Here is a 26,608-nt window from a genome sequence, read left to right as displayed (position 1 = left end):
GCTCCAATGGTAAAGTATAGTCACTTTATTAGAATCCAAGTTTATTCAAAGGAGAGGTCCCACTTGACATTATTTAAGTCCTTTATTTCTACCTCCTCACACCCAAAATAAGACCCAGTGTGTGTGTGCATATATGTGTTGTGTTCTCTGTGTGTGTGTGAGAGAGAGAGAGAGAGAGAGAAAGAGAAAGAGAATAAACATGATTCACACTACAGTGCTACTTTTTTCTCTGGGTGCAATATGATTTTCACTAGGGAATCTACTTGCTTAGTTTGTATGATGATAGACAAGATACCTTAGACCTGCTTGTCAGAATACTCATTTGGGAGAAAGGTGTTGCACAGAGGAAAAAAAAAAAACCCATTTTTCATTAAAAATATAAGTTCAACTTAAAAGAAAATGATGAGGCATGCTTTCCTTGTGACACTAACTATAACTTTATGCCTCTAAAGTTTTTAAGCAAAATATCGCTTAAAATTGGTAAATAATAATGGTAAATTTCTTAGTATTCTATCAGAAAAACTGAAACAAAGTTTGAACAACTACAGCATTGGGTTCCATTTCAATGGTTTCTTTTGAGAACTAAAGCAAATTAGCTCAAGAATCAGTATTTCTACACTCTCTATCTTTTGGCTTTAAGTGGCTTTTGAAGGGAGTATCTCCAGATGAGAAACTTCTAACACTCCTGCAGAGATGACCTGCTTGAAGAACTGGCTGCCTGATTAACTATTAACTGCTCTCAATAGGATTAGATAATTAAGGACATTGATGACCATTAATTAGGAGGAGGGCACATTAATTTGTCACTGGATAGGGCCCTTACAATGATTTATAGGTTAGTGCTACTTGCAAATGTGAAGGGAAAGAGAAAAAGAGGGAGAACCATGAAGTTACCTTATCAAGTGGCCAGCTAAAGAGGGCAGAGGGTCAAAAAAGGGCCAAAGTGGTCACTTAAGGGTGAAGTCCCAAACACCAAAGCAGTGCCAAGCCACATTGACCATCATTTGGTGATGAAGTTAAAAATATGCTAATTTATTGGTGGCAATTCTCTCTTTTTATGGTTTCAAGCAGTTAAGACAAGTGGCCTGCTTAAGAGCTTTTCATTTGAAAAGAGATTAAACAAAATGGTTTGTCAAGGCTGCTTGGCTGTTTTATGTCTTTGTTAAAAAAAATTGCACCGACTATACTGATAACTATCACATCACCCAAAAGCCATCTCTCCCTGGGCATTTATTTCGTTAATAAATACATCAACTCTAATTGCTTAATAGTGCTATGTTCATTTGCTCTTTAGCAAGATTAAGTTGAAATAAATCTTTTGTACCACTACTTTCTGTCACAACTGCTTGCATAAAGGTCACAAAAAAAGTTTTAAGTTTTGTAGAAAATTTACTTAAAGACACTGGTGTAAATTACACTTTGTTTTGTTCAGCATGGAAAGCGGAAAGGTGATTTCACTAATAGTAAAGAAAACTGCTTTTAGAATATAGATAAGGATCCTCTTTTCTTAGCCATACACAATTGTGGGTAGCATTCACATTCCACACACAAATAAGCACAGCTCATTAACATTTAATTAAATATGCTTTTGAAAGCCTTGGAAATACGCATGTCATACTTACCATGTAAGTTTGGAGCTTACTTTGAATAGACGTTTAAAACAAAATCATTTTTTGCTATACTCTAATGATATGCCATTAAAAGAGAAAAAAATAAGATAGTCTAAAAACATTATTTTGTTACACCAAAAGAACTTAAGAATATTAGCAGGAAACACCTTCTAAGAATTTCATTAAAGTAAAAAAAACCCATATATATATATGTATATATATAAATATATATACACACACACACACACACACACATACATACACACATAGACTATTTAACCTCAAGTCCATGAACTAAAATACAAAAATTCTCTCTTACCTCAATGGTGAAGAGCTTCCTTTTTAATTTAAAAGCTAAGTCTTTGACATCGGATACATCATAAATCAAGTTATTAAGCCGAGGAATCTGCCGAATATGAATCAAACCTTGTGAAAAGGAAATTAAAAGAAAAAATTTTTTTAAAAACACTGTCTTAGTGCATAAATTAAGAGTCTTACAGCAGAATCCTGTAAATTTACACACAAGCATCCTCCCCTTTTAAAACTGGAGCTTACTACCAGGAGCAATGAAGCAAATGGTGTGATTATACTCAAGTAATCAAGCAGAATAAGATAAACAGAAATCCTTGTGCGAGGAAAACTAATTGCATTTTGGTACAGAAGTACAGATGTAAAGAGGGATCTTAATACTTGTCAAAACTACAGCCGGTTTGTGTGTGATTTTCTCTTGTATTTACAGTAAGCAAATATGGCTATCACCTTGCATGCTGCCCACGGCACCACTGAGTGATCTTTATTTTATTAAATGCACCAGTAAGCAGCCAGCAAAACAAGGCTTATGGGTTACTGATAACCAGTGAAGCACTAATGAAAAGTATTTCATTTTGTACCTTATTAATGACTTGAGCAAACCACTGAAGAAAACTACATTTCAGAGCACACTCTAGGATCAAACTTTAACCCCTATGCCATTCCAAGACCCTCATTTCTGTGGCATGTTAGACCTTTGTGTAGCTGTTATAAGCTTTGTAATAGTGCTAGGTAAACCGTGAGCTTTGGCCTCTTGTCAGTAGAAACACTTGCTAATTTTTTCTGACAAGGGCACTGGATGCCTTTTGTGCAGCTTAATGCAGTTTCTGACTAAACTCGGGGTCATTTGCCACAGATGAAGACATGGAAGATTCTTCAGTGCATCTCTCTGCCTGACTCAGCCCATATTTAAAATCATCATCCCAAAGACACTGATCTCTAAACATGGGGGAAGAAGGCAAATCCAAATCTGAACAAATGAGATGCATCTTATTTAAAGAACTGCTTTTGTGCGTGTGTTTGAATGCTTAGTAATGTATGTATTCATTTTAGCTTCAAAGGGTAAACCTCTAGGTGCTTAACTTTCAAAATGGCCTCTTCAAAAATAATTCACTGAAATACCTGATTTATTAAACTTAAAAAAATGCAAAATATGTTAAGAAGACAGCTTTTAGATACAGATTAAATATATCTTAGACAGAGCTACTTAGTAAAATACATTAGAAACGAGCACACCAGACTTTCACTTGCACATTCCTCATTTTACCTTGGTATATATATATATACATGCTGGTTTAGCTCTTAAGTCAGGAGGCCTTACACAATGAATGAATACAGTTTATCAGGTCCTTCTTATTAACAGAAATGCTACCTGTCGTCAAAACCCTTCATTAATCTGTTGGTAATAATTTATCGATTCAGAGATTTCAGCACAAAACATCATAGCCTTTCACCCTTGAAATGTTTTAATCAAAATAACTGTCAGAATATAAAATACAATTTACTAAATTTATTAGGTCATAATACTTACAAATGATATTCAGATATAATTTATTAAGGTAATATTTAACTTGAGTTGTTTTAAAAGAAAGCAGAAATAATAAAAATTGAAAAATAGTTTATCTAGTTTTGAGACAAATAAGTCCTAGGAATGTAATGTACAGCATGGTGACTATGCTTAACAATAATGTGTTGTATATTTGAAAGTAGCTAAGACAGGAGATCTTAAAAGTTCTCATCACTAGAGAAAAAACATCATAAACTATGTGTGGTGATGTATGTTAACAAAACTTAACTGTGGTGATCATTTCATAATACATACATCTCTTACATCATTACTTTGTACACCTTAAACTAATAGAATGTTGTATGTCGATTATAGCTCAATAATAAATAAAAAAAAAGAAATAGTTTAATCTTAATAGTCTTCTTCCTATAATAGTGACAATAATGGATTAAATAATTATACATAGGGTTATTCTGGGCATATAGCATATACAGTTATGCAAGTTAATAATCATGAGGCAAATTATTTTATGTAGCTTTTGTTCATAGCTTATATTTTCTAGCCTTTAAAAAATACTTGTTAGATTGTGCTGTTTTATTACTTTTTAAAAGATTGTATGTTGACTTCAAAGCAGTGGTGGTTATCATATAAAGTATCTTATAATTTTTTTTTTTTGTAGACTCTAGAAATTGTCAAAGTCCTGCAATCACAATCTTATATAATCTTCTAGCAGGCTTCAAATAAGATATTCAGTCTTTAGAGGTTTCCATGGAAGTACAGTAGGTCCACAAAAATAAAAGCAATAACTGACATTTAGTCAGTATAAGTAAATAGGTAAAAATCTATCATTCCCCATATTCTGTATTTTATTTAGAGCTAAGATGTGCAAAACTATTAAACCTTTCCTATTTCAATGATTCTATGTAAGAACCTTTATTTTAAAAAATCTCCAAATTAACCAAATGACCAAAATATTACTAAAAACTTCAAAAAAAATTAAAATCTGATTAAGTGACCTGTGTTTATACTAGGGTGGCAATATTATAAAATTTGCTCAAAACTCAAACAACAAAATGAGCAAAGTCCAAATATAATCAAAGATGTTCACTTTCTGAAAATGTGATTGACTAGGGCTTTTAAAACATAGTAAGTATGAATTTTATTTTTCATATAGGTAGGCTTTGTAAAGCATAAACCACTATACAAAGCTGTTGTTATTAGAATTGATATATTTATTTCAAACATGGCTAATAAGTAAACTGATTTCATGACAACTTTAAGTCCCTGGAACAATAAAATTTTTATCTGACTGAGGCATGGCTTAGTACTTGGGTTTGACTTCTTTCGAGTAGTTAAAACAGTCCATAGTCTTAATGTAGTTTGGTGACAAGCTGCCATGAAAGAATGGTCAGGAATGGAAAACATTTAACAGATATATTATAAAATAAAACGCATGCTACTTGACAGTAGATTTTATGACTGGATACAATGCTTCCAGGTACTCTAGAGGCAACCCAGGATATTCTCTTCTCCTTATAAAGGTGCTGCTTACCATGATAATCCTTATATAATGGGTTGGTTTCTCTCTCAGAACCAATGAATGATTCCAGACCAACTACTGTATCTGACAAGTTTGTAACACGAGCAATAATTGCTTTATTCTGTAAAACAAGAAACAAAACACTCATTTTATATTTAATAATATAACATGTATTCAGTGCCATTATGCCATCTCAGTGACAAATTGTAGAGGAGATAAACTATCAACATAGAGAAATAATTCAAAGCTACCACAGGCTGAAAACTGGATGAAAATATGCACTTAACTGAAAATTCTAGCCCATGTAGGTGTGCTATTCTAACTGGAAGAGCTGAAGAAAATATTCTTATTTTTGGTAGAGAGCATAAATTGATTATTTTTCTTCCGTTTTAAGGGTCAAGGCTACCTTTATCCTCACACACTATTCTTTTTCAAATTACTTTACCCATTGGAAAATCTGATAGACATCAGGATTCAGAAGCAGTAGATAGTACAGTATAATGTGTAAGGCAAGGTCCCGCTATCAGCTGTCAACTGGGACCAGGTCCCAGCCCTGTAACAGCTGAGGTCCTCTGTATCATTTTAGAATCACGGAAGGGTCCAGCTAAGAGGCTGCAGCATGGCTAGCTCTGGAGTCTTCTGTTCTCTCCTTCCAGATGCTGCTATTTCGCTCTGGGATAACAATAAAGGCAAAGAAAAGAGAGTAGATGACTAGCACTAAACTAGTAGTCTACACTTTCCTTCCCAATACAACCTGACATGAACCAAAAACATTGCTAAATAATACAGTGTAAAAAAAGTCACATTTTAAGTAGCAAAAGTTGTAAAATACTCAGAATTTCATGGCTATAAAAAAATCATTAAAATATAATCATTAAATACTCTCTAGGTTCTCTTGAATTATTTTATTTAGTGGAGATTCAGTATTTCTTTTAGCCCCTGACAGGGTGATAGGTCAGCAAATGTTTCATATATTATAACATCCTAGACAAATTTTTGCTCTCAAGTTCTAGATAAGTTGAAAAAATGGTTCTTTGTAAAATTTTATACTTTTGAAACTCCCATTTTATACACTCATAATATCTACCAGTTTAAAAATAATCTTTAGAAAAGGATGGGAAATGTAAAGCAGTTAAGAAAATTTTAGTTTGATCCTATGACCCCTGTTAGAGGAAAGTCCAAACACAATGAAACACATTCACTTCCTGTAAACACGACTGACTACTGAGCTTACTGGTATTCCTGTTTCTTAAGTCCTGTAGTAAGTAAGGATTGCATAAGAATGAAAAATAAAAGAAAACTGGTCAATGTTACCTGACTCAGTCTGAAATACATAGTAGCTCCTGTCACTAAACGTTATGCTGAAATGACTGGTTAACTCATACCTAGGGCAGTATTTGAAACTCCTCTGTAAGTAGAAATATGTGTTGTATAAAGAATGTTTCAGCCTTTGAATCAGTATGCTTAAAAGGAACCAGTAAAAATAATTATCCTTAATTGGCTTTAATACTCTTAATGATGTGGGTACCAAGTATAGAAAAACAAACAATTTGAAAATGCCTATTTTTTTCTAAGGCAGTTTTTCATTCAATGGTAAGAAAATAATACAGATTGATTCCTTACTTTCAGTTCTATGCCACAGGGGATGGTCCTACTCCAGGAATAACAGGGGCTTCAGAGGCCATAAACAAGTTCCTCTCAATATTTCTTTAGCCAAAGACTATTATATCAAACTCATCCAGGTTGGGTTTCAGCCAGTTATTCTTCACCCAAACAAAAATGTCTGCCAGACATTCCAACAGCTGGGAGACAGTTCACAATGAGTCAACTTGAAAATGATTCATTGTGCTGAGTACTGAACAATGTTGGGGTGGGGGTGGGGTGTGGCTGGGTTGGTTGTAGAGGGTGAGAACAAGTGGGAGATGAAGAATAACCATGTGGTTCTCCCATTAAGAAGAATCTTAGATAACAACCAGCAGGCTCTTATCATTTCACTTTTAGGATAAACTCAACTGGGAAGAGTACTCCTGTCATGGACCCTCAGATGAACAAGCACTTATAAAGGCTACTGACAATATTTCTTAATCAAAAGGTCAGATTTCCTTTTATCTATAAATACAAGACTAAGCCTTTGTATCTAAATATCTGAATCTAAAATGGTAAAAGTCAGTTTTTGTTAGAACTCAAGTATTCAGATATGCAGTGATATAAACTAGGGCTTTTTCAATTATTTTAATAATAGAAATTATAAGGTTTAAGTATGTCTTCCATTCTAGTAGCATATAAGCAAGGTCCTGCATATTTAAATGGACAACCTGACATTCAAAGAGGGTTTCTTTCTTTAACCTTAAAATTTACTAATAAACCACTTAACACCCTGTAATATTTGTCAACATTATAATTCTTTTTAAGGTAATTTATGGAAGATTTTAAAAAATCAACCATCCACTTTGTAGAGGAAAACTAATGAATTCCAAAATAAAAGATGTATACAGCCTGGATTTAGAAATCTCAGAAACTCATTCATATAGTTAATTTATTGTGTTTCTAAGTTCCATAGGTTTACACTAGAGTTATTAACTACAAACTAAATTTGATTTTAAAAGCTTTCATGAAGTCTTAGAGCAAGAAAAATAAGTTATATTTAAGAATGACCTTACTACTTTCTGCGCAGCAGTTTTGGAAAATAGGTTACATAACGTGGCAAACTTGATGGTGGAAGTTGTACAGATATCGAAAAAAAAAGTCTATAGAATAAAAAGCACTGGAAATTATATAAGAATAACATCTAAGTTTCTGACTGAGATCATCTTTATCTTAATTATAAACTCACTCAGTATTCCAGTGATGTATAAAAACATAAAAGATATTTGGGCATGTAAATGTACATATTTTTAAAAAAGCTAAAATAGTGTTACAGATTACTTCTGTACCCCCAAGATTCATAGGGAGTATGGTATATTGACACAATCATATCTTAAAACTACTCGTGTCCAAAGGTCTTTCAAATCGTAATGGTCTTTCAGATAAAGGTAGGTAAATTTACTTAAAAGAATACTAAGTGGTCTTTCAGATAAAGGTAGGTAAATTTACTTAAAAGAATCTAAAATTGATAGCTTTAAAAATCCTCAAAGGCATAATAATCACAATTCACTTCAGGGAAAATACACTATGGACAATAAATTGTCAAAATATAATTCACAGTGTTCAGAAAGCTTTAGCATAATGATCTGAGCAGAGGCCTTGAAACTGGAACTTCCATATTCTCATCTTAACAGATTCTAAGTGTTTTTATGTTATTAGCCAAGATGTGAAACCTCTTTGGTCTGCAGTATACGTAGTTGGAAATGGAGAACCTCAAGGTATTTGTGCATCAGTTACTTGGACATAAAATTTGAGTAATTTTTGTGTTAATTTTGAAGTTGTTACATTATAGTTTCTAATAAGGAACATCTGAGTAAGGACATTCAGGATTCACCAGTAGGAGTAAATTAATGGTTATATTCATGCATGGCACAATGACATCACCCAAGTATGTACAATGATACTGTCACCCCTCCTCCTTGCCCATCTGGATGTGAAAATCTAGGATGGCTCAAAAATCCTCCCTATACTAGACAAATCTCCCTTCACTCCTGGGTGAAAGTTGTCAGCTCTGGACAGTAGCCAAGACATGACTAGGAGGGAAGCCAGAAAAGAAGAGAGCCAGTGTCCAGGAGTTTTAAGAGTTTGCTGGCAGTCTCAAATAGCATTGTATTAAGTTACATAAAAGGTTCTTAAAACTTTCTGTTGCAGTGCAATTTCTTAATTAATTATTTAGATTTAAATCATGTCAAATGCTGTTGCACATAAAAACGGCAAATCAGATTGTCCAGTCCATTTTTTAATTCCAATTTTAATTTCACAAAATGTTTCAGAGTTCTTGTTTTGATTGTTTCTTGTTTGGTTTCATAGGATGTTTCCTGTTTTCTTTTATATAATGGTAACCTCTTTATTAGGATATGCCAAATCCATTAAATAGATTTTAAATAAATGAAGATTAATTTAATGCTCCCTTGCAATTCAAAGCTCATTAAACCAAAACTATGAACTTTAAGAGATAAAATTCAACTACTGCCATATAAGCTCCCTCCATTTTCTAATAAAAATAGTTGAGATACCTATTTAGAGTAACCAAGTAACAATTAGAATACCTCAAACCCTGAATGTTTTCTTACTTTCTCTGACCCAATTATCTCAACAATATAAAAAGATACAGTTTGTACCAATACAAAGTATAGTGCCAGGAAAGATTTTTAACAAGAGAATTAAAAAGTAATTAACCAATCATTTAATTATTAAGAAGCTTGACAAGAAAAAATCAGTTGACATAAAGCATTTATGCAATGCCTCAAATAAGAATAAGTTCTTGAGTTACTCAAATAAGATAGCAAATACACAATACAAAGAGTAGAGCTCCCATTTGAGTATATGGCACACACATCAGATTTGGGATTACAATAGTGCAAAAGCACTATTAAGTTAATATTGAAAAGTTAAAGAAAGATACAAATTACTTTGTTTGAACATACTACGTGACATGATGTGTGTCTGTATGTGTGGGGTGGGGGGTAGAATCCCAAGAAAAACAAGTATACTACGCAACATCTCACGTTATTTTTCTGAGAAATGATATGCATCAAAACACAAACATACTAGAACTTATGACATTTCGTCATGTAATAAAAAAATTTGAATAAAAGGATAAATCTAGAGATGTTTAATGAGGTATTTGTTTTTCTATGCTTATTAAGTTCTACATTCTATAGGATTGAGACTATGAAATAATAAAATTGTTTATACTGTAACTTTTTACAAACCTTCCCCCACCTTCCCCAGAGTTGTCATTTACTAGTAGATTAAATTTTTATTTTATAAAAATATTTTATAGTGGGAAAAATAATTCTGTTCATAATTATTTTGAGTTTAAGAATATAATTTTATCAAATAAAGTTATACTAATAAATATTTGTAATTATAATACCTTAATGAAGGTATTAGATTAAATCTTTCCAGATTTAATATTGACTTTTATTAAAATTCACACAGTTAATTTTAAAATACAGAGGAACTTGTGTAAATTTTAAAAATTGTAGCTATAACCACACTCTCTTGGTAGCATCTTATACTGGTATTTATGTAGGGAAATCATAAAACAAACATATTTTGATTCCTCTTTCTAATGCTTTAAAACATATCCACAAAGGAGCTAATGGCAAATATACTTAACCTCAAGGGCAAAATAAATTGCTAAATTGTCAAATTTTACTAGGATTAAGCAATGGAGCCACATCTTTTTGTGATTTCTATCTGATCGAATACTTGGTATTCTAAGTTTTGACATGAATTTTTTTTTAAGAACACATGATGCTATTTTCAGAAATATTATCTACATTTACACTGGCCTCAAATAGTACATGCTTTGCAAAACATTTATTTACATCAGTTTTTTTTTCCCATTTCTTTTTCAATAGGTTATTCTATTAAACATTTTAAAAAATCTTACATATTCTGAAGACTCTTATACATGGGGTAAGCAAAATATTGTAATGAATAGGCTGAAGAGAATAATGGTATAATATTCAAAATTAATTTAACGTATTTTTTCATAAGTGATAGTTTCATATTATTCATATGAACATTTGTATTTTTTAAAAATGTTTAATGGGTAACTTCTTAAATCAGAAATTTGTTGCTTACTACTTTATACTTGAAACCTTTAAAATGTAATTCACAGATGTCCAAAAGCTCATAGCTTGCCTGGAAAAACAATTGCTAAAATCCAAATATCAAACAGAGCATCCAGCTGATGTTTGTGATGCAGTGGTAGGTTAAAGATACTAAAGTTTAAAATCAGCTTAGAATAATCCCATATTGAGTATAAAATGATAGCCTGTCATCAGGAACAGGCTGACAGAGCCAGGTCCAGATGGGAGACTGGCTGGGAAAAGAGCTGAGGCAGGTGGGAAAATGATGGGAACCTGACGGCAGACAGGACTACTCCCTCTGCTGGCAAGGTTCTCATCTGCTTGAATTTTTAACTAATGACTGGCTTTTCTTTAATTATTTAAGATAACACCAATAAATTATGTAAGGTGTTCCTTCTTTAGTTGGCTGTTCTGCATTTGCACATTTTCAAATTCATGGCATCCTATTTTTCACCAGATTAATTTCTCAGAGATATAAGGATCCAATGTTTCACCAGGAGGTCCAATTATTTATCTTGTAATTTAATTGCATCCTAAGCATAAGCAAATGTAGCATTGCTTTTATGATATAAGGCCTTTAAAAATTAAGAATGCCTTTGATTTTATATTTGTTGATATATGTACCTTCTTGAAGAAAAATATTTCTTGGGCTACAGACTTCACAATCTCTTTCTCAGGCTCTGCATAATGCCCCGTAATGAAATAATATAGAAATGAACCATATAAATCAACTATACAGGGAACAAGGAAACAGCATGTCACAGCAAAACAGCATAGATGTACAGCGCCAAACCTATCTGATAATCTAATGATCTGAGTTTATAGATATTATGTACTAATATGTAAGAAATTAAGAATTAATGTTTACATAAAAAATTTGATAAATTTTACAGAAAAATTATTCAATATTTGATTTTCAATGTAAGTTAATAGCTGCAGCAAAAACATTTAGTAAAAATCTGTTCTAAGATTTTGGCCTACAACCAGAAGCTCCCAGAACAGGAGGGATCAGCTTTTTCACCCACTGTTCTCATCTGAATCCTGGCTTAAAAGCTATTCCAGCTCCCAGCTTTCCAGAAGGCTCCATCCCAGGAATCCCTGCCTGCCATTTGGTTTGCTGATTTTAATCTCTCAGGACTTTCTTACAGTGGCTCTACTATGCTGAACTGGCACTTGCTTCTAGAAGTGAGTTATTATTAAACCTGTAGGTCAATTGTGGCACTAACAACTCTTTGGAAGCTTTCAGTCACAGTGTACAATTTGCTAGTCTAATTAAATATTAATTCTGTGTGTTACATTTTGTGGCTAAGAGCTTTTATTTTCCATCATCAGCCTGGAAGAGAAAGAGGTTACAAGGCTAATTTAATCTCTCCCCTGGTCCTCCCCAACATTCAAGATTAACTACATAGGGTGCGAAAACATTATTAAAGAAGCAGAAACTCTTTATATAATAATAATACTGTAATTAATAGCAAAGGGCTAAAACATAATGTTAAGATATAATATATGACCTCATACTTAAAGATCTTTAAATTATAATTAGTTACAAGCACATTTCATTTCAATATTAAGAAATAAGTATCTTTTTTTTGAAGACCGTAATCTTTCTTTAAGAGAAAGTATGCATCCAGGTATATAAATAGGAATAACTCAAAACTTACATTTTCTCACAGGTATTTTTCAGACAGCTTGTAACACCAAAGATTAAAAGCTTAATAATTTTATTTGTAAAAAAAAAAGGCAAAATTAAATAAAGTTGTATCTATTTTCTATACATAAAAAGTGATGAAGTCAAAGATAGTTTATAATAAAAATAATTAATGTTAAAGATCCTTTCCTCTTTTTTCTTCTACCATGTTCAAGTGGACTGAACACAGAGGTCCCTCTCTGCTTCTGTTCCCAGAACAGTTGTGTCCATGCCTGGACACTGGGCATTATAAAGACTGCAGTCCAACAGCCAAAGATTCCATATGCCCAAACAGATGACTCAATCTCCATACTGTGATGAGACGTTTCACTATTTCTATCATTGATATATTTGAAAATTTTGGCTCTAAATAGTATTTTAACAACCACCACCACTACAAGGAAGTACAGTATGAATCACCATATGAAGTGTAACATCACAAAGTTACTTTAGAACAAAAAAAAAAGTTTTAAATTAAAATTAGTTTTCTTTTTATGGCTTGCTGAATATGCTCTGGTTAGATTACGTATAATGAAAGGTTTCTAAATGGTAATTTTTTCCTTTAGAGATGCACACTTATCTTACTGACCATTTCAAATGTTTATGTTATATTTAATGTCCATATTTACACTAAGATAAAATGGTACGTACTCTGCAACTAATTCTCTATATAGACAGAAACTTACAGAAAAATTGGAGTTTATTTGTGTAAAAAGTTTCAAACATCCTTGGCCAAGAAAGTAAATTAAATACATATGTATAATGCCTACAAGCTAAGACTTGATTTAAAAAATTGATCAGATACCAGAATATGTAACAGAAAACAGAAGAAAATAAAAACTGGAGCTATAAGAATTATAGGTTCTTATAAACAGCCTACAGTAGCAAAGTTGAAACACAGTTCTATTATTTGTTATTCTAAAGAATAATAGATTCTGTTTACAATGCACCAGACTCATATGAAGTTACTAAATTTTCAGAGACTAGAATTTGACACATATGGTGCAAAATTAAAATAGGTTTAATACAATTCAGTTGACTTCTTAAAACTGTTGCTTTTTAATCTTCTAAAAATGTTAATCTCTTACAATCTACTTCAGACTAGTTGAGAAGATCTAGAAAAATAAAAATCAGATTCTCAGTTGAGAAGATCTTGATTAAGGAACTCATGAAAAATTGACAGACAGAATATCTGACTTTATCTTTTAGTAATTGATAATTATGATCAAGAGATTAAATCTAATCTCTAATTTTCATCCTTAAATATTCTCCTTAATAAAGTGCACTTAGATTATGTTATGTGACAGAAGGTGATGTTATGCTTTCCTATAATGATGCTTTTATAAAAAATTACATTAAAAATATTTTCCAAAATTTTATAGTTATAAACTCACAAAAGTCTGTTGTTCCTTCACCATGAAATTATTTTTAGTTCTTGTTTTAAGAATAAAAGGTTTCACACTGAGGGAAATTCACAAGGCCACTGGAGTCCACCTCTCATAATCCCATATTAGTGGTTAGTTCTAAGTAGTCCATTACTTGACTTAAGAGTTTAGCTGCTAAGATACTCAGCATGAACACAAAAGTTTATGGATGCGAAAAGACTTGTTCTGAATTTCTCTACTTTGAAACATTCATTCATTCCAGTGGGTTCAAAGCTTTATTACATTAATGTTGTAAAATATTAATTTGAAAATATATCAATTAAAATAACACACTAAAATCTTCAATTTTCAAGAGACATTATAACAAGACATTTTCTTCCTGCTTTCCTTCAGAAAATGAGTTTTCCTTGGTATAAACTAACATACTGGTGATGGTTTTCTTCAAAGAGATAGATGGGGAAAAAAGTCCACAGATCAAATTGTTAGAAAACATGGGTTATATGATAAAAACTGAATAAGACTATTAACTGACCAAATGCCAATGATGACCAGTCAAAATATGTTCTAGGCCACTTTCAAATCTGAAATCTATTCTGAATAAAATAAAATTTAAATAGTTTATAAACTAATGTTCTGTAAGCAAATACATTAAATGCTGGCAATATTTAGAAGTATTCTAGAATGAGAAAATGTTATTTAATATTTTATCGTGAATAATGTCAAAGAAGTTTTCATCCCTGCATTATTATATAATTAAGGAGGAATTTTTTAGGTTGTTGTTTATATTTAAAAATTCCTTTAAAAAGTAGGTTATGACAGTTGGAATAAATTAGCAATAATAAAAAGTAAATTTTCTTCCTGAAAGGAAAGTTCTGAGAAAGGTGTAGAAAAATAGCCACCCTCCCCCATTTTAATCACAATTCTAAGTTCTTGGATATTTATTTCCTGACAGTTTCAGGTAAAAGTGCTTTTGATCAATAAAAACAAATCAAGAACAACCTGTCATAGATTGCGTAAATAAAATGCATTAGCTAAGAGAAATTTATTTTCCTTTCACCTTACCAATGAAATCATAATAAGGCATAAAACTAAATTTTTTTGGCATAAAACTTAATTTTTATTTCCAAAAAGAATAAATGTTATCGGTTATCATTTTCTTCAAGCACACAACTGTCACTAGGAATTGAAAATAAAATTAATTTAAAAGGCACAAAATGTTATATAATTTGGAGGTGGATGACAGAGTTCACTAACAGTGAGCCAGTTCCCATTCATAAGACCAAAAAAAAATTATAGCTTCATATCTTGCTGATATGGAAATCAAACAGTATCCTATTGTAACTGCTTCAAAGTTATCACTTTGCAAAAAATCTCATTAAAAAGTTTTGAATGGTGCACAAACATTTCTAACAGTAAATGGGAAAAAAGCAGTAGCATGTTCAATATACCTGAAACAGAACAACCTTTAAATTAGAAATTTATACTTAAGTTTTAAAGAGTTGAAGTAATATTTCTCATACTTAAATACATAGTAAGAGTTTCAAGGTAGGGTTTTAGTTATTTTTCTTAGATGTAACCTTCCCTCTTTTTTTTTTTTTTTCAATCCACGACAACCTTCATTCGACAACAGTTTTGAACAGTTGAGTTGTGAGAACGTGAGCAGCTGCTGTTATTATAACTAAAGGTCTGTCTACGGCTTGAGTCTGAGAGACCACATGTTCGGCTGTCCTCTCATCTTGCCATCCTCACCAATTAACTATTAACATGGAGGGCTGTACACATGCTCTGGGGGGCTCTTTAACAGGCTTCTTGGCGAGTGGAACAACTACACAGCAGGGATCTGGGAACTGGGTAATGCTGGAATATAGGGGAGCCGGCCATAGTTCCGCTCTTTCTAAGGACACTTTACTCCATAGTCTAGCATGTAACAAAGTCTGTATTTAACTTGGCCATTTTCACATACATTTTCAATACAATGTTTCTGAGCAGATGCTCAAACTATTTTCTAGAATGAGATATATTAATATGAGTAATGTTACAACCTCACAGGGAAAATTGTTTAAGACGATATATTTTTTAAGACATTCATAATATATTTGATGAATAATTTTAATGCTTTCTTAACAGATATTTAGAATTTATTTTTATATATTTGCTTCAATGTATGCTTGTTATTTTTTCCTGTGCTGTTATGGAAATAAGTTTTAACCCAAAGAAAATAAAAAAAAAAAATTCCAAGTTCAAAGTTGTGAGGCTGAACACAAAATATTTCAAAGGCAAGTTTGAAAATAATTCTTTTTCATTCTGCTTGCAAAAGTCTTATTATAACAATAAATTCAAGTCAGTTTTGAATCTATGTCATTATTTTCCCTATTTTAACTTTTCCCCCTCTTTGCAATTTCCTTAACTATGTGTTCCTTCCCTACAATGAAATTAAACATGGGAAGCATGCCAAAAGTATAATAAAGGGTAACTAATCATTACTGTACAAGTCTGACAGAATGCTAATAACTAAAGAACACTGATTGGCTGTTTTACCAATTTAAGAGATATAGATGTTTTATGGACTTTTAATCTAGTGATATTTTACACAAAATATTCAACTAAAGGTATCACAACTCTACTACCTATAGATGTTTAATTATATGACATTTCCAAAGATATGAAACTACATTTCTATTTCCTACAGAAACCACTTTATTATCAAATTCCAAGCTCAAGCATCCAAACACCTACATATACTCATTTTCTGCTCCATCCATACTATCTTTTACATTGCTGAAAAACCTCCACAAGGATCAGGACCTTGTTTGTCTTACGCACTACTATATGCCCACAAGTGTCAATGCCTGCAGTAAATATTTGTTAAGTGAATGAATGAGTTAAATTACCCTTAGACATTCAACCACCCACTTAAATCCTGACTCAGTCTGTAGAATGGCACTTGTCGCAGCGGAGAGGAAGCTGACGTACGATGTTAGAGAGTCATGGTACAACACGGTGATGTTACCATGATTTAGCTGGCCATCTGACTTCATGCAGGCCTCCGGGTCTGTGTCAGGCCTAACCTGTGAGAAGACTCTGTCGGAGTCTTGTATGGAAAGAGAAAGAAAGCTGAGGATTTCTACTGCTTTGGTGCACTTGTACAACTTATTTTTCTGTCGCCTGATCTCTGTTCAAATTCTCGATTTCGGAAGTCTTTTTAAGTAAGAATAGTGAAGGTAGGGCGCCTGGGTGGCTCAGATGGTTAAGCGTCTGCCTTCGGCTCAGGTCATGATCCCAGGGTCCTGGGATCGAGTCCCGCATCGGGCTTCCTGCTCCTTGGGGGCCTGCTTCTCCCTCTGTTTCTGTCTCTCATGAATAAATAAATAAAATCTTTAAAAAAAAAAGAATAGTGAAGGTAACGATTGCTGACATATACTGAGTGTTAGTACTGCGTCAGCACGTGTTGTCGCTAATCCTCTGAATTCAGCCTTCTGCACCCCATTTTTACAGAGGAAGAAGCTGAGGCTGACAAAGTTAAGACTCGACTAAAACCATATGACTAATTGAGTCTATCTGTCTCCAAAAGCCGAGGCTCTTTCTGTCATTGAATGCTACCTGCGCACAGTCTGTTTCTTAATTTTGACGGTATTTTAGTCCTTCCATTGAGTAAGCTGCATAGCATGGTGGTTAAGAGTACGGTAATTAGAGGGTACTGCTCTGGTCTAAATCCTGCCCCTCATTAGTTGTGTGACCTAGGGAAAGTCACTTCAATTTTTTTTGTCCCTTGTATCCTAATCTGTAAAATGGAGACAATAATAGCACAACCATATGGGCTTATTGTGAAGATAAAATGAGTTAATATTTGAAGACAGCTAAGGTTTGCAACTGGCCCAGAGAAATCACTCTGTAAGATTTACTAAATAAACTCAGAGTCCCCTGGTTCTGTTTATTCATATGTCTTTGATTAGCTTTGTAAGCATAATGCTTCCAGTTCTTATTCTCTTTCCTTAGCCTAAACATTGCGATTTTCCTTGTGGTCTTTAAGAGTTATTAGGAGTTTTATCCCCTATTTACATCATGATTGGCTTAAGCAAACTGTTAAGTCTTATATTTTTCTCCTAAGTACTTTGATATTAAAAAAAATATATGGTGAGATGTCATGCTCAAAGATCAAAAGAATAATTTGTTTCTTTTAATAGCTCAACTGATATTAGGGCCAGAAAACTACTTATATGATAGCTAGAAAAATTGCCGAGGGAAGAGACTATGGAAAATGGGAAAATTTTAGATGGATGAGCAGTCTTTAAAAGATACTCTCTATTTTGAGGAACACATCTTAATTCTTGCTCACATTATTTAACCTTAGACTCATCACCAAGTCTGACCCTCCACTTTCCTATTTTCATTTCAAAATAGTCTTTTTACTGGTACCTTAAAAAACATAAATTTAAACTGTATCTTTTCCAGTTATATAAAGTTTTAAATGTATCTGTAAAATACCAAAGTGCAAATATTGCATAATGTTCAGACATCCAGTCCACCTTATCATCTCAATCATTATTTAACTGGTGATATAGATAGGACGACTTGAGCTCATCTGATAGTATGACCGTTGTTTCCTTACACAGGAAAATTTGAAAAAATTTTTTTTCCTTTTTCTTGCATTGATCCCTTTGGACTAAATAAAGAAAATTACATGTATACATGTGTTTATTTCATAATTGTTTTTCTTTGCTTTGCAGTTACACATAAGGAAATATGCTTCCATCCTTTTTCCCTCCCCTGACTGCAATGAAACTTTTTACTTAATCTTTCACATGTACTAATTTATCAAGGGTTTTAGAATGATAGTTTTCTCTTGAAAAATACTGAACAATAGCCATGTTAGCCTAGAACTTTCTTCCTAATGGAAAGTTACTGTCATCGGAGGTAGTTAATAATTCAAGATACAAAAAGATGTAGTGTGACAGAGGAAAGAGTAAGTTTTAAACAGATCTGAGTTTGATATTAGCTTTAAATATGTAATTAAATATGTGACTTTGCCGAATCACTTAATTTCAGTTTAATCTTATTTGCAATTGGCATTATGCCTATCTTGCAAAGTTTTTGTGATGATTAGGGCAGCTAGCTATATAACTTAACAGTGAAGATGTTGGAGTTTGGAGTCAGGGAAAGACACGAGTTAGAACATTACTGGCCTTGCCACTTATTAACTATGTGACCTTGTAAAAATAGAAGTAAGGCTTGTGGTCAATATTCAAGAACATAATGCTTGTAGAGTGCTTGGCATGTGGTATGTGCCTAATAGTTATAGTAATAGCATAGTTGCAGCCCTAGTAAGAGTAGCAATATTTTCACCAGTATCTGATAAGTCTCTTCCAAAGTTTACTTATCATCGTAATCAAGAAACTCATTAAAGCTAACCAAATTTATTAAAGTATTAACTTTATAATGACTTAACATCATTAACAATGCAAACAATTTAAGTAAGTGTACAATGTCTAAGATGATTAGAGAAAGGAGTTTCCCTATGATATTCATGTGATTGTAAACTCACAATGTTAGGTTCATGCACAATCTGTAAAAAGCCCTTAACGGAAAAATAAATTATCCTCTTATAAAATTATAAATAAATTCTACTGGCCAAGGAGGCAAAATTCATTTCTTATTTATGCCAAACTTTTCAGTCATAAGGCTTGAAATATGCTGGTATATCCTGTATATAATTAAGGTAACTAAATGACATTTTAACAAATTGACCATTTGCAGATAAGGTTGGGGTATGTTAGACAAAAGATGCTAAAATCACATAATTTATAATAAAGATTCAAGAAGTTTCAACAATCAGATATTAGAAATAATTTCCTAAATAAGAATCATTATTTCTTTAATTAACATTTATTGAACATCTAGAAAAAGCCTAGTTGCTTTGCTAGGAATCTTTATACTTTATTGTCTTTAATGATGTATTATTATCATAAACCTAAGCTGGCAAAAAAGAAAATTATAAATATGTAGCCCTAACTTCCCAGAGACCACAAAGCATTAGATATATAAGATTAATTGAAATCACATATATGAGGCAGACAGTAAGTACCTTGGTAAATAGTAATACTAAAGAAAAGAGAACTAGTGAATGTAAAGTGTGTTAACATATAATTAGAATGTTAACTAATAAGTCAAAAACAATTTGAGAACATGAACTAAAGTTGTGCAAAAAATTCAAATTGGAATACATTGACCTGTTAGTAAAAGATAAAACTACAAAACTTTTAGATGAAAACATAGGAAAAAAACCCTAGAGAGGGCAAAGATTTGTAAAATGGGAGGAATAGGGGAGAGAAATTACTAACCATTAAAAAAATTGATAAGTTAAACTTCATTAAGATTAAAAACTTCAGCTCTTCAAAAGATACTGTTAATAGAAAAGGCCAAGTCATAGACTGGAAGAATATTATTGCAAAGATATACCTAAAATATTTAAGGAATTTTACCATTCAATGAGGAGATAAATGACTCAAAACAATGGACAAAAGACAGACAAAAGAAGACAGGCAAACAGCCAACAAGTATATGATAAGATGGTGAACATCATTAGTTATCAAGGAAATGTAAATTACCACAATGTCATACATTTTACGTGCACTACAATGGCTAAAATATGAAAGACCAAAAATAAAAAGGTTTGGAAGGATGTGATTCCTAGAGAGATGAAAATACATATCTGTACAAAGACTCATACATTAATGTCCATAGTAGCTTTATTCATAATAGCTTCAATCTGGAAAGAACTCAAGCCCATCAGTAGAAATTGTGGTATATTTTTACATTCAAAAACTAATCAGCAATAAAAGTAAACTGTGGCACGTATAACACTGTAGATGGTGCTGGTATTAACCAATATGATTGTTTGATACTGTATAATGAAATGTGTAAATATTTGGAAGATCTGCATAACTCGGTGAATAAATGCCTTCCAAATGACCAAGGAATGAAATGTTGATATCTTGAATGGGTAAAAGACCCATTCAAAGCACAAAATAAGCCAATGCCTTTTAGTGTAACATACTATGAAAAAGTTCACTGATACAGTTTTTGATTCCACATTGTAATCAATGTTTATAAAACTATTATTTTTTGAGTTTCAGTGTATATTGAAAAAGAATATCCACAATTATCTGAAAAGGCTATTAAAACAGTTCTCTCTTTTCCAACAATATATCTGTATGAAGTCAGATTTTCTTTTCATTTTTCAACCAAAACAATATATCACAATGGATTGAATAACGAAGCAAATATTAGAACCTGCTGTTTTCTACTAAGGAAAAATGTAAAAACAACGTTACTCTTCCTGCTAAAATTTTTGTTTTCTTTTGGAAAATCATTATTATTTACAATTGTGTAATCATTTTATTATTTTAAATGAATTCATAAAAATTTAAAAATTTCTTTCCGTTTCTAACATGGTAAATATTAGATACAACTCAAATGAAAAAAAAGTTGAGATTGTCCATAGTTTTTAAGAGTGTAAAGAGGTTCTGAGATAAAAAAGTTTGAGAATCACTGGACTAAAGTTCTGATCTGATATCCTCATAACTCTGCTATCAGATTTACCAACTATTTTGTAACTTATCTTTTTTTTTATCAGCAGCTTTATTGAAATAACAATTCACCCATTTAAAGTGCACAATTCAGTGGTGTTTTAGTATTCACAGATATGTGCAACCCTCATTCAAGGCAATTTTATCACATTTTCTTCACTTTAAAAAAAAACCCAAACCTTCAATCTTTTTACAAATCACCCCTCTGCATATTCAAGGTCTCCATGTCTCACTACACTCCAAACCCTAGGTAACGCTATTTATTTTCTGTCTCTACAGATTTCCTATTCAGGACCTTCATATTAATGAAATCATATAGTATATGTTCTTTTGTGATGGCTTCTTTTACTTGGCATAATCTTTTTTAATTTTTTATTCTTATGTTAATCCCCATACATTACATCATTAGTTTTAGATGAAGTGTTCCATGATTCATTGTTTGTGCACAACACCCAGTGCTCCATGCAGAATGTGCCCTCCTCAATACCCACCACCAGGCTAACTCATCCTCCCACCCCCCTGGCATAATCTTTTTTAAGGTTCATCCATCTTGTAGCAAATATTAGTACTTCATTCCTTTTTATAGCCAAATAATATTTCATTGTATGGATATAAACATTTGTTTATCCAGGCATCAGTAATGGAGATTTAGGCTGTTTCCATCTTTTGGCTCTTATGAATAAGGGTGCTATAAACATTCATGCACATGTTTCTATGTGGACACATGGTCTCATTTCTCTTGGGTATATGCTAATGAGTGGAATTGCTGGGTCATATGATAACTCTATGTTGAATCATTGAAAAGTGCCAGACTGTTTCCAAAGCAGCTGTACCCTTTTACATTCCCCCCAGCAAAGTATGACGGTTCTAATTTCTTCACCTTGCCAACATTTACTGCTACCTTTTATTTTACCCATTCTAGATAATGTAGTAGTATCTCATTGTAATTTTGATTTGCATTTTTGATGATTCACGATGTTGAGCATCTTTCATGTGCTAACTGGGCATTTGTCTATCTTCTTTGGAAATTGTATATTCAAATTCCTTTCCCATTTTTTACTGAATTGTCTTTTTATTATTGAGTTGAAAGCATTCTTTATGTGTTGTAGATACAAATCTCTAATCAGATATATGACTTGTAAATATTTTCACCCATCATTATGATTTCTTGATGGTGTCCTTTGAACATAAAAGTTTTTAATTTTGAGGTGCGTGGCTGGCTCAGTTGGTAGAGCATGTGACTCTTCATCTAAGGGCTGTGAGTTCAAGCCCCACATTGGGCATGGAAGCTACTTTAAAGAAGTTTCTAAGTTTGATGAAGTCCCCTTTGTCTATTTTTTTTTTCATTGTTTGTGCTTTTGGTGCCATATCTAAGAATTCTTTGCCAAATCTAAGGTTATAAAGATTTTTCCCTAAGTTTTTTTCTAAGAGTTTTATAGTTTTGGCTCTTACATTTAGGTCTTCGATCCATTTGAATTAATTTTTGTACATGCTGTGGGGTAATAGTCCAACTTCATTCTTTTGCTCATGTGGCTATCTAGTTGTCCCATCCCATTTGTTGAAAAAGATGATTCTTTTCTTATTGAATGGTCTTGGCACCCTTGTTGAAATCAGTTGACTGTATGGATTTATTTTTAAACTCTCAATTCTATTCCGTTGATTTATATGCCTATTTTATGAGAGTACTACACTGCCTTTTACCGTTGTTTTATAGTAAATTTTGCAATTGAGAATTATGAGCCCTCCTACTTTATTCCTTTTTAGGATTATTTTGGTTATTCTAAGTCCTCTGAAATTCCATAGCCATTTTAGAATCAGCTTGCAAATTTCTCCCAAAAAGTCAACTGGAATTCTGATAAGGACTGCATTGGATCTGTAGATGAGTCTGGAGACTATGGTCATATTAATTTTGAACCTTCTGATCCATGAACCTTGGAAGTTTTTCTATTCATTTAGATCATTAAAAATTTCTTTCAACAATGTTTTATAGTTTTCAGAGTATAAGTTTTACATTTTCCTTGTGAAAATTATTCCTAAGTATTTTATTCTTTTTGGTGCTGTTATGAATGCAACTGTTTCCTTAACTTCATTTTCAAATTGTAACACAAGTTTTTAATGTTTATCTCCCAACTAGAGAGTAAGGTCTCTGAAAGGAACCAGTATCTTGTTCAATTTTAAAATTTCACTGATATAAAAAGTGGGCTATAGCACTACCAGTCACTCAAAAACAGTGTAGAAAAAATGAATGAATGAATAAAATAGTAAAACACAACTTAATAACTAAATTTATAAGAAATGCAGATTTTTCTCCCCAATTTGTTGAGAGGGAAATATTTGGATTTAAGAAATCTTGATGTTGAGAGGCACCTCACTGGCTCAGTTGGGACAGCATGCAACTCTTGATTTCAATTTGGGGTTGTGAGTTTGAGCCCCACGTATTTACTTAAAAAAAAAAAAGAAATCTTGATGTGAAAAGTCAAAATTTTTTTCTGATTAAGATTTAATTTTTATTTTGCTAAAAATTTTAATTATTGAAGAGGAATGCTAACTTGAACAGTAGAAAGTTGCTATGGTAACCCTCAGAAAGCTCAAAAGCACAAGTCGCTGACAATGTATGGGGATACACTGTCAATTACACTTCTCTTTCCCCTTGTGCAGGAAGGAATACAGTGCTATATGAGACCATCTTAAAATGCTTAAATAATCACTTAAAATAGTGACTTTTTCTTAAAGGAAAGTATGAACCTTTTCCTATACATTGAAGGAAAGCTCATGAAGGAATCCTCATGAAGGATTCATGTGTCACAAACTTCACATGGTCCTTAACAAAGTCTCCGCTTTAATCCTTATACAGTATGTTTAGATACAGCATCTTAAAATGGTATTTCTTTATCTCCTTGGCAAACTCCAAATTTCAATTATATCTCATATTTCTGTTAATGTAGTTATATGTAGAGTTTGCATAGACCCACGTAATCTCACCAAGTACAGTCTTGGTTTCTGTGATTTGCTTGAACATGCCATTGCAGTTCAGACCTCAGTTGCAAAACAGGGATAATGCTTTACTTGTCCAAAGGCAGAAGCCTAGCACAGATGAACCCCATGTCATTTCTAGCTCTAAGATAAAAGATAGGAGATTCACTAGCTTTGAATGAGTTCTAGAATAAAAACCTGTTACATATTCTAGTATGTGGTTCTGGAATCCATTTTCTGGGTTCAAATCATGGTTTCTCAAGTACTGAACATTCATCTAGTTTCTTAATTTTTGTGTGCCTCAGTTTCCTTATGTGTAAAATGGAGATTGTAACAGTAGTTATATCAAATTTTATAGTTATACAGTTATATAAAAATTTATAAGAACCATTAGATCCTGACTTTAAGTGTTTTATATTTATCAGCTGCTATCACTATTGTTATTATTATGATTTCCTAGAGAAGTAAAGGAAAACAAAACTCAAAACTCTTCTGCTATAAATGTCATTTTAAATTATAGTGTTTAAAAAATTTTTTTTTTATTATTAACATATACTGTATTATTTGTTTCAGGGCACAGGTCTGTGATTCATCAGTCTTTCACAATACACAGTGCTCACCATTGCACATACCCTCACCAATGTCTATCACCCACCCACCCATCCCCTATCCCCCCTTCCCTCATAGTGTTTTAGTATGTACATTAGAAAAAATGATTTCAGTGATTTTGCTTATTTTGATTTTCACATTCCATTCATTGCAGCCAATTTTTTTATTATTTCTAATATATATAATATATATACATATAAAATAATACCATGGAAAAATATATGATGTAATTCTAGTTTCTCTATTGCCTGTACAATAATAATAATAATGATGAAAATTGTCCCAAACTTGCCTCTTGAACAATCTTTTTTAAAAAAATTTCTTTTGAGAGGGCACCTGGGTGGCTCAGTGGGTTGAACGTCTGACTCTTGATTTTGGCTCAGGTCATGGTCTCAGGGTCATGAGACTGAGTCCTGCGTTGGGCTCCGTGCTGAGCATGGAGACTGCTTAGGATTTTCTCTCTCCCACTTCCTCTGTCTCTCACCCTCCACACCCCTCGCCCACTCTCTCTCTCCAGGGAAAAAAATGAAATAAAAAAAGAGAAAATAAAGGTTTTTTTAAAAGTTTTATTTATTAAAGTAATCTCTACACCCAATGTGGGGTTTGAACTCATGATCCTGAGATCAGGAGTTGCATGCTCTTCTGACTGAGCCAGCCAGGCACCCCAGCCTATTGAACATTCTTTTTTTTTTTCTTTAAGATTTTATTTATTTATTTGACAGAGAGAGACACAGCGAGAGAGGGAACACAAGCAGGGGGAGTGGGAGAGGGAGAGGGAGGAGCAGGCTTCTTGCGGAGCAGGGAGCCCAATGTGGGACTCCATTCCAGGACTCCGGGATCATGACCTGAGCCGAAGGCAGACGCTTAACGACTGAGCCACCCAGCCGCCCCCATCTTGAACATTCTTAAGAAAAGGACTTTTTGAGCCGTTGAGGAAAATCTTGCAAAGATCCCTCTTTTTCTATCTGGGGAGGACTGACCTCTTTTCCTGAGAGTGTAGCTTCAGGAGGTTTATACATAGAAACAGCAAGGGAAGAAGGGGAATTGTCCTATTCAGATCAACTTTTTTCCTTCAAAATTTTGAACGCGGAAAAAGATATGTAAAATTTACCATTTTAACCATTTTTAAATGTACAGTTCAGTGATATTAAATACATTCATAATGTTGTGCTACCATCACCACTAACAATTTCCAGACCTGTTTTCATTTTGTAAAACTGAAACTCTGTACCTATTAAATAATAACTTGCCATTCCCTCTTCCCCCCAGACCCTGGCAACCACCATACTACCGTCGGTCTCTATGATTTTTTTTTTTTTTTAAGATTTTATTTATTTATTTGACAGAGAGAGACATAGCGAGAGCAGGAACACAAGCAGGGGGAGTGGGAGAGGGAGAAGCAGGCTTCCCGCAGAGCGGGGAGCCCAATGTGGCACTTGATCCCAGGACCCTGGGATCATGACCTGAGCCTAAGGCAGACGCTTAACGACTGAGCCACCCAGGCGCCTGGTCTCTATGATTTTTAATACGTTAAGTACCTTATGTAAATGGAATCACAGTATTTGTCTTTTTGTGACTGACTTATTTCACTTAGGATAATGGCCTCAAGATTCATCAGTGTTGCTGCGTATGTCAGAACTGCCTTCCTTTTCAAG

The 26,608-nt window shown here is 32.9% G+C and overlaps 1 protein-coding gene across 1 annotated transcript in view; it reads right to left on the bottom strand.

Annotated features, from left to right (window-relative positions):
- Window positions 1-26,608, bottom strand: part of ELP4 (elongator acetyltransferase complex subunit 4) — a 247,577-nt gene that overhangs the window by 122,100 nt on the left and 98,869 nt on the right. The window contains exons 8-9 of the mRNA XM_035012517.1: window positions 4,979-5,087; window positions 1,930-2,036 (exon numbers count right to left, since the gene is read on the bottom strand). Of these exons, the coding sequence (XP_034868408.1) occupies window positions 1,930-2,036; window positions 4,979-5,087 (216 nt within the window). The remainder of the gene's footprint in view (window positions 1-1,929; window positions 2,037-4,978; window positions 5,088-26,608) is intronic.

Source organism: Mirounga leonina, unplaced genomic scaffold, assembly GCF_011800145.1.
Source record: "Mirounga leonina isolate KUSES-001 unplaced genomic scaffold, KU_Mleo_1.0 Mir_166, whole genome shotgun sequence".
Taxonomy (NCBI): domain Eukaryota; kingdom Metazoa; phylum Chordata; class Mammalia; order Carnivora; family Phocidae; genus Mirounga; species Mirounga leonina.
Note: the sequence above shows the minus strand (reverse complement) of the source record. Positions and strands in the feature narration are given on the sequence as shown.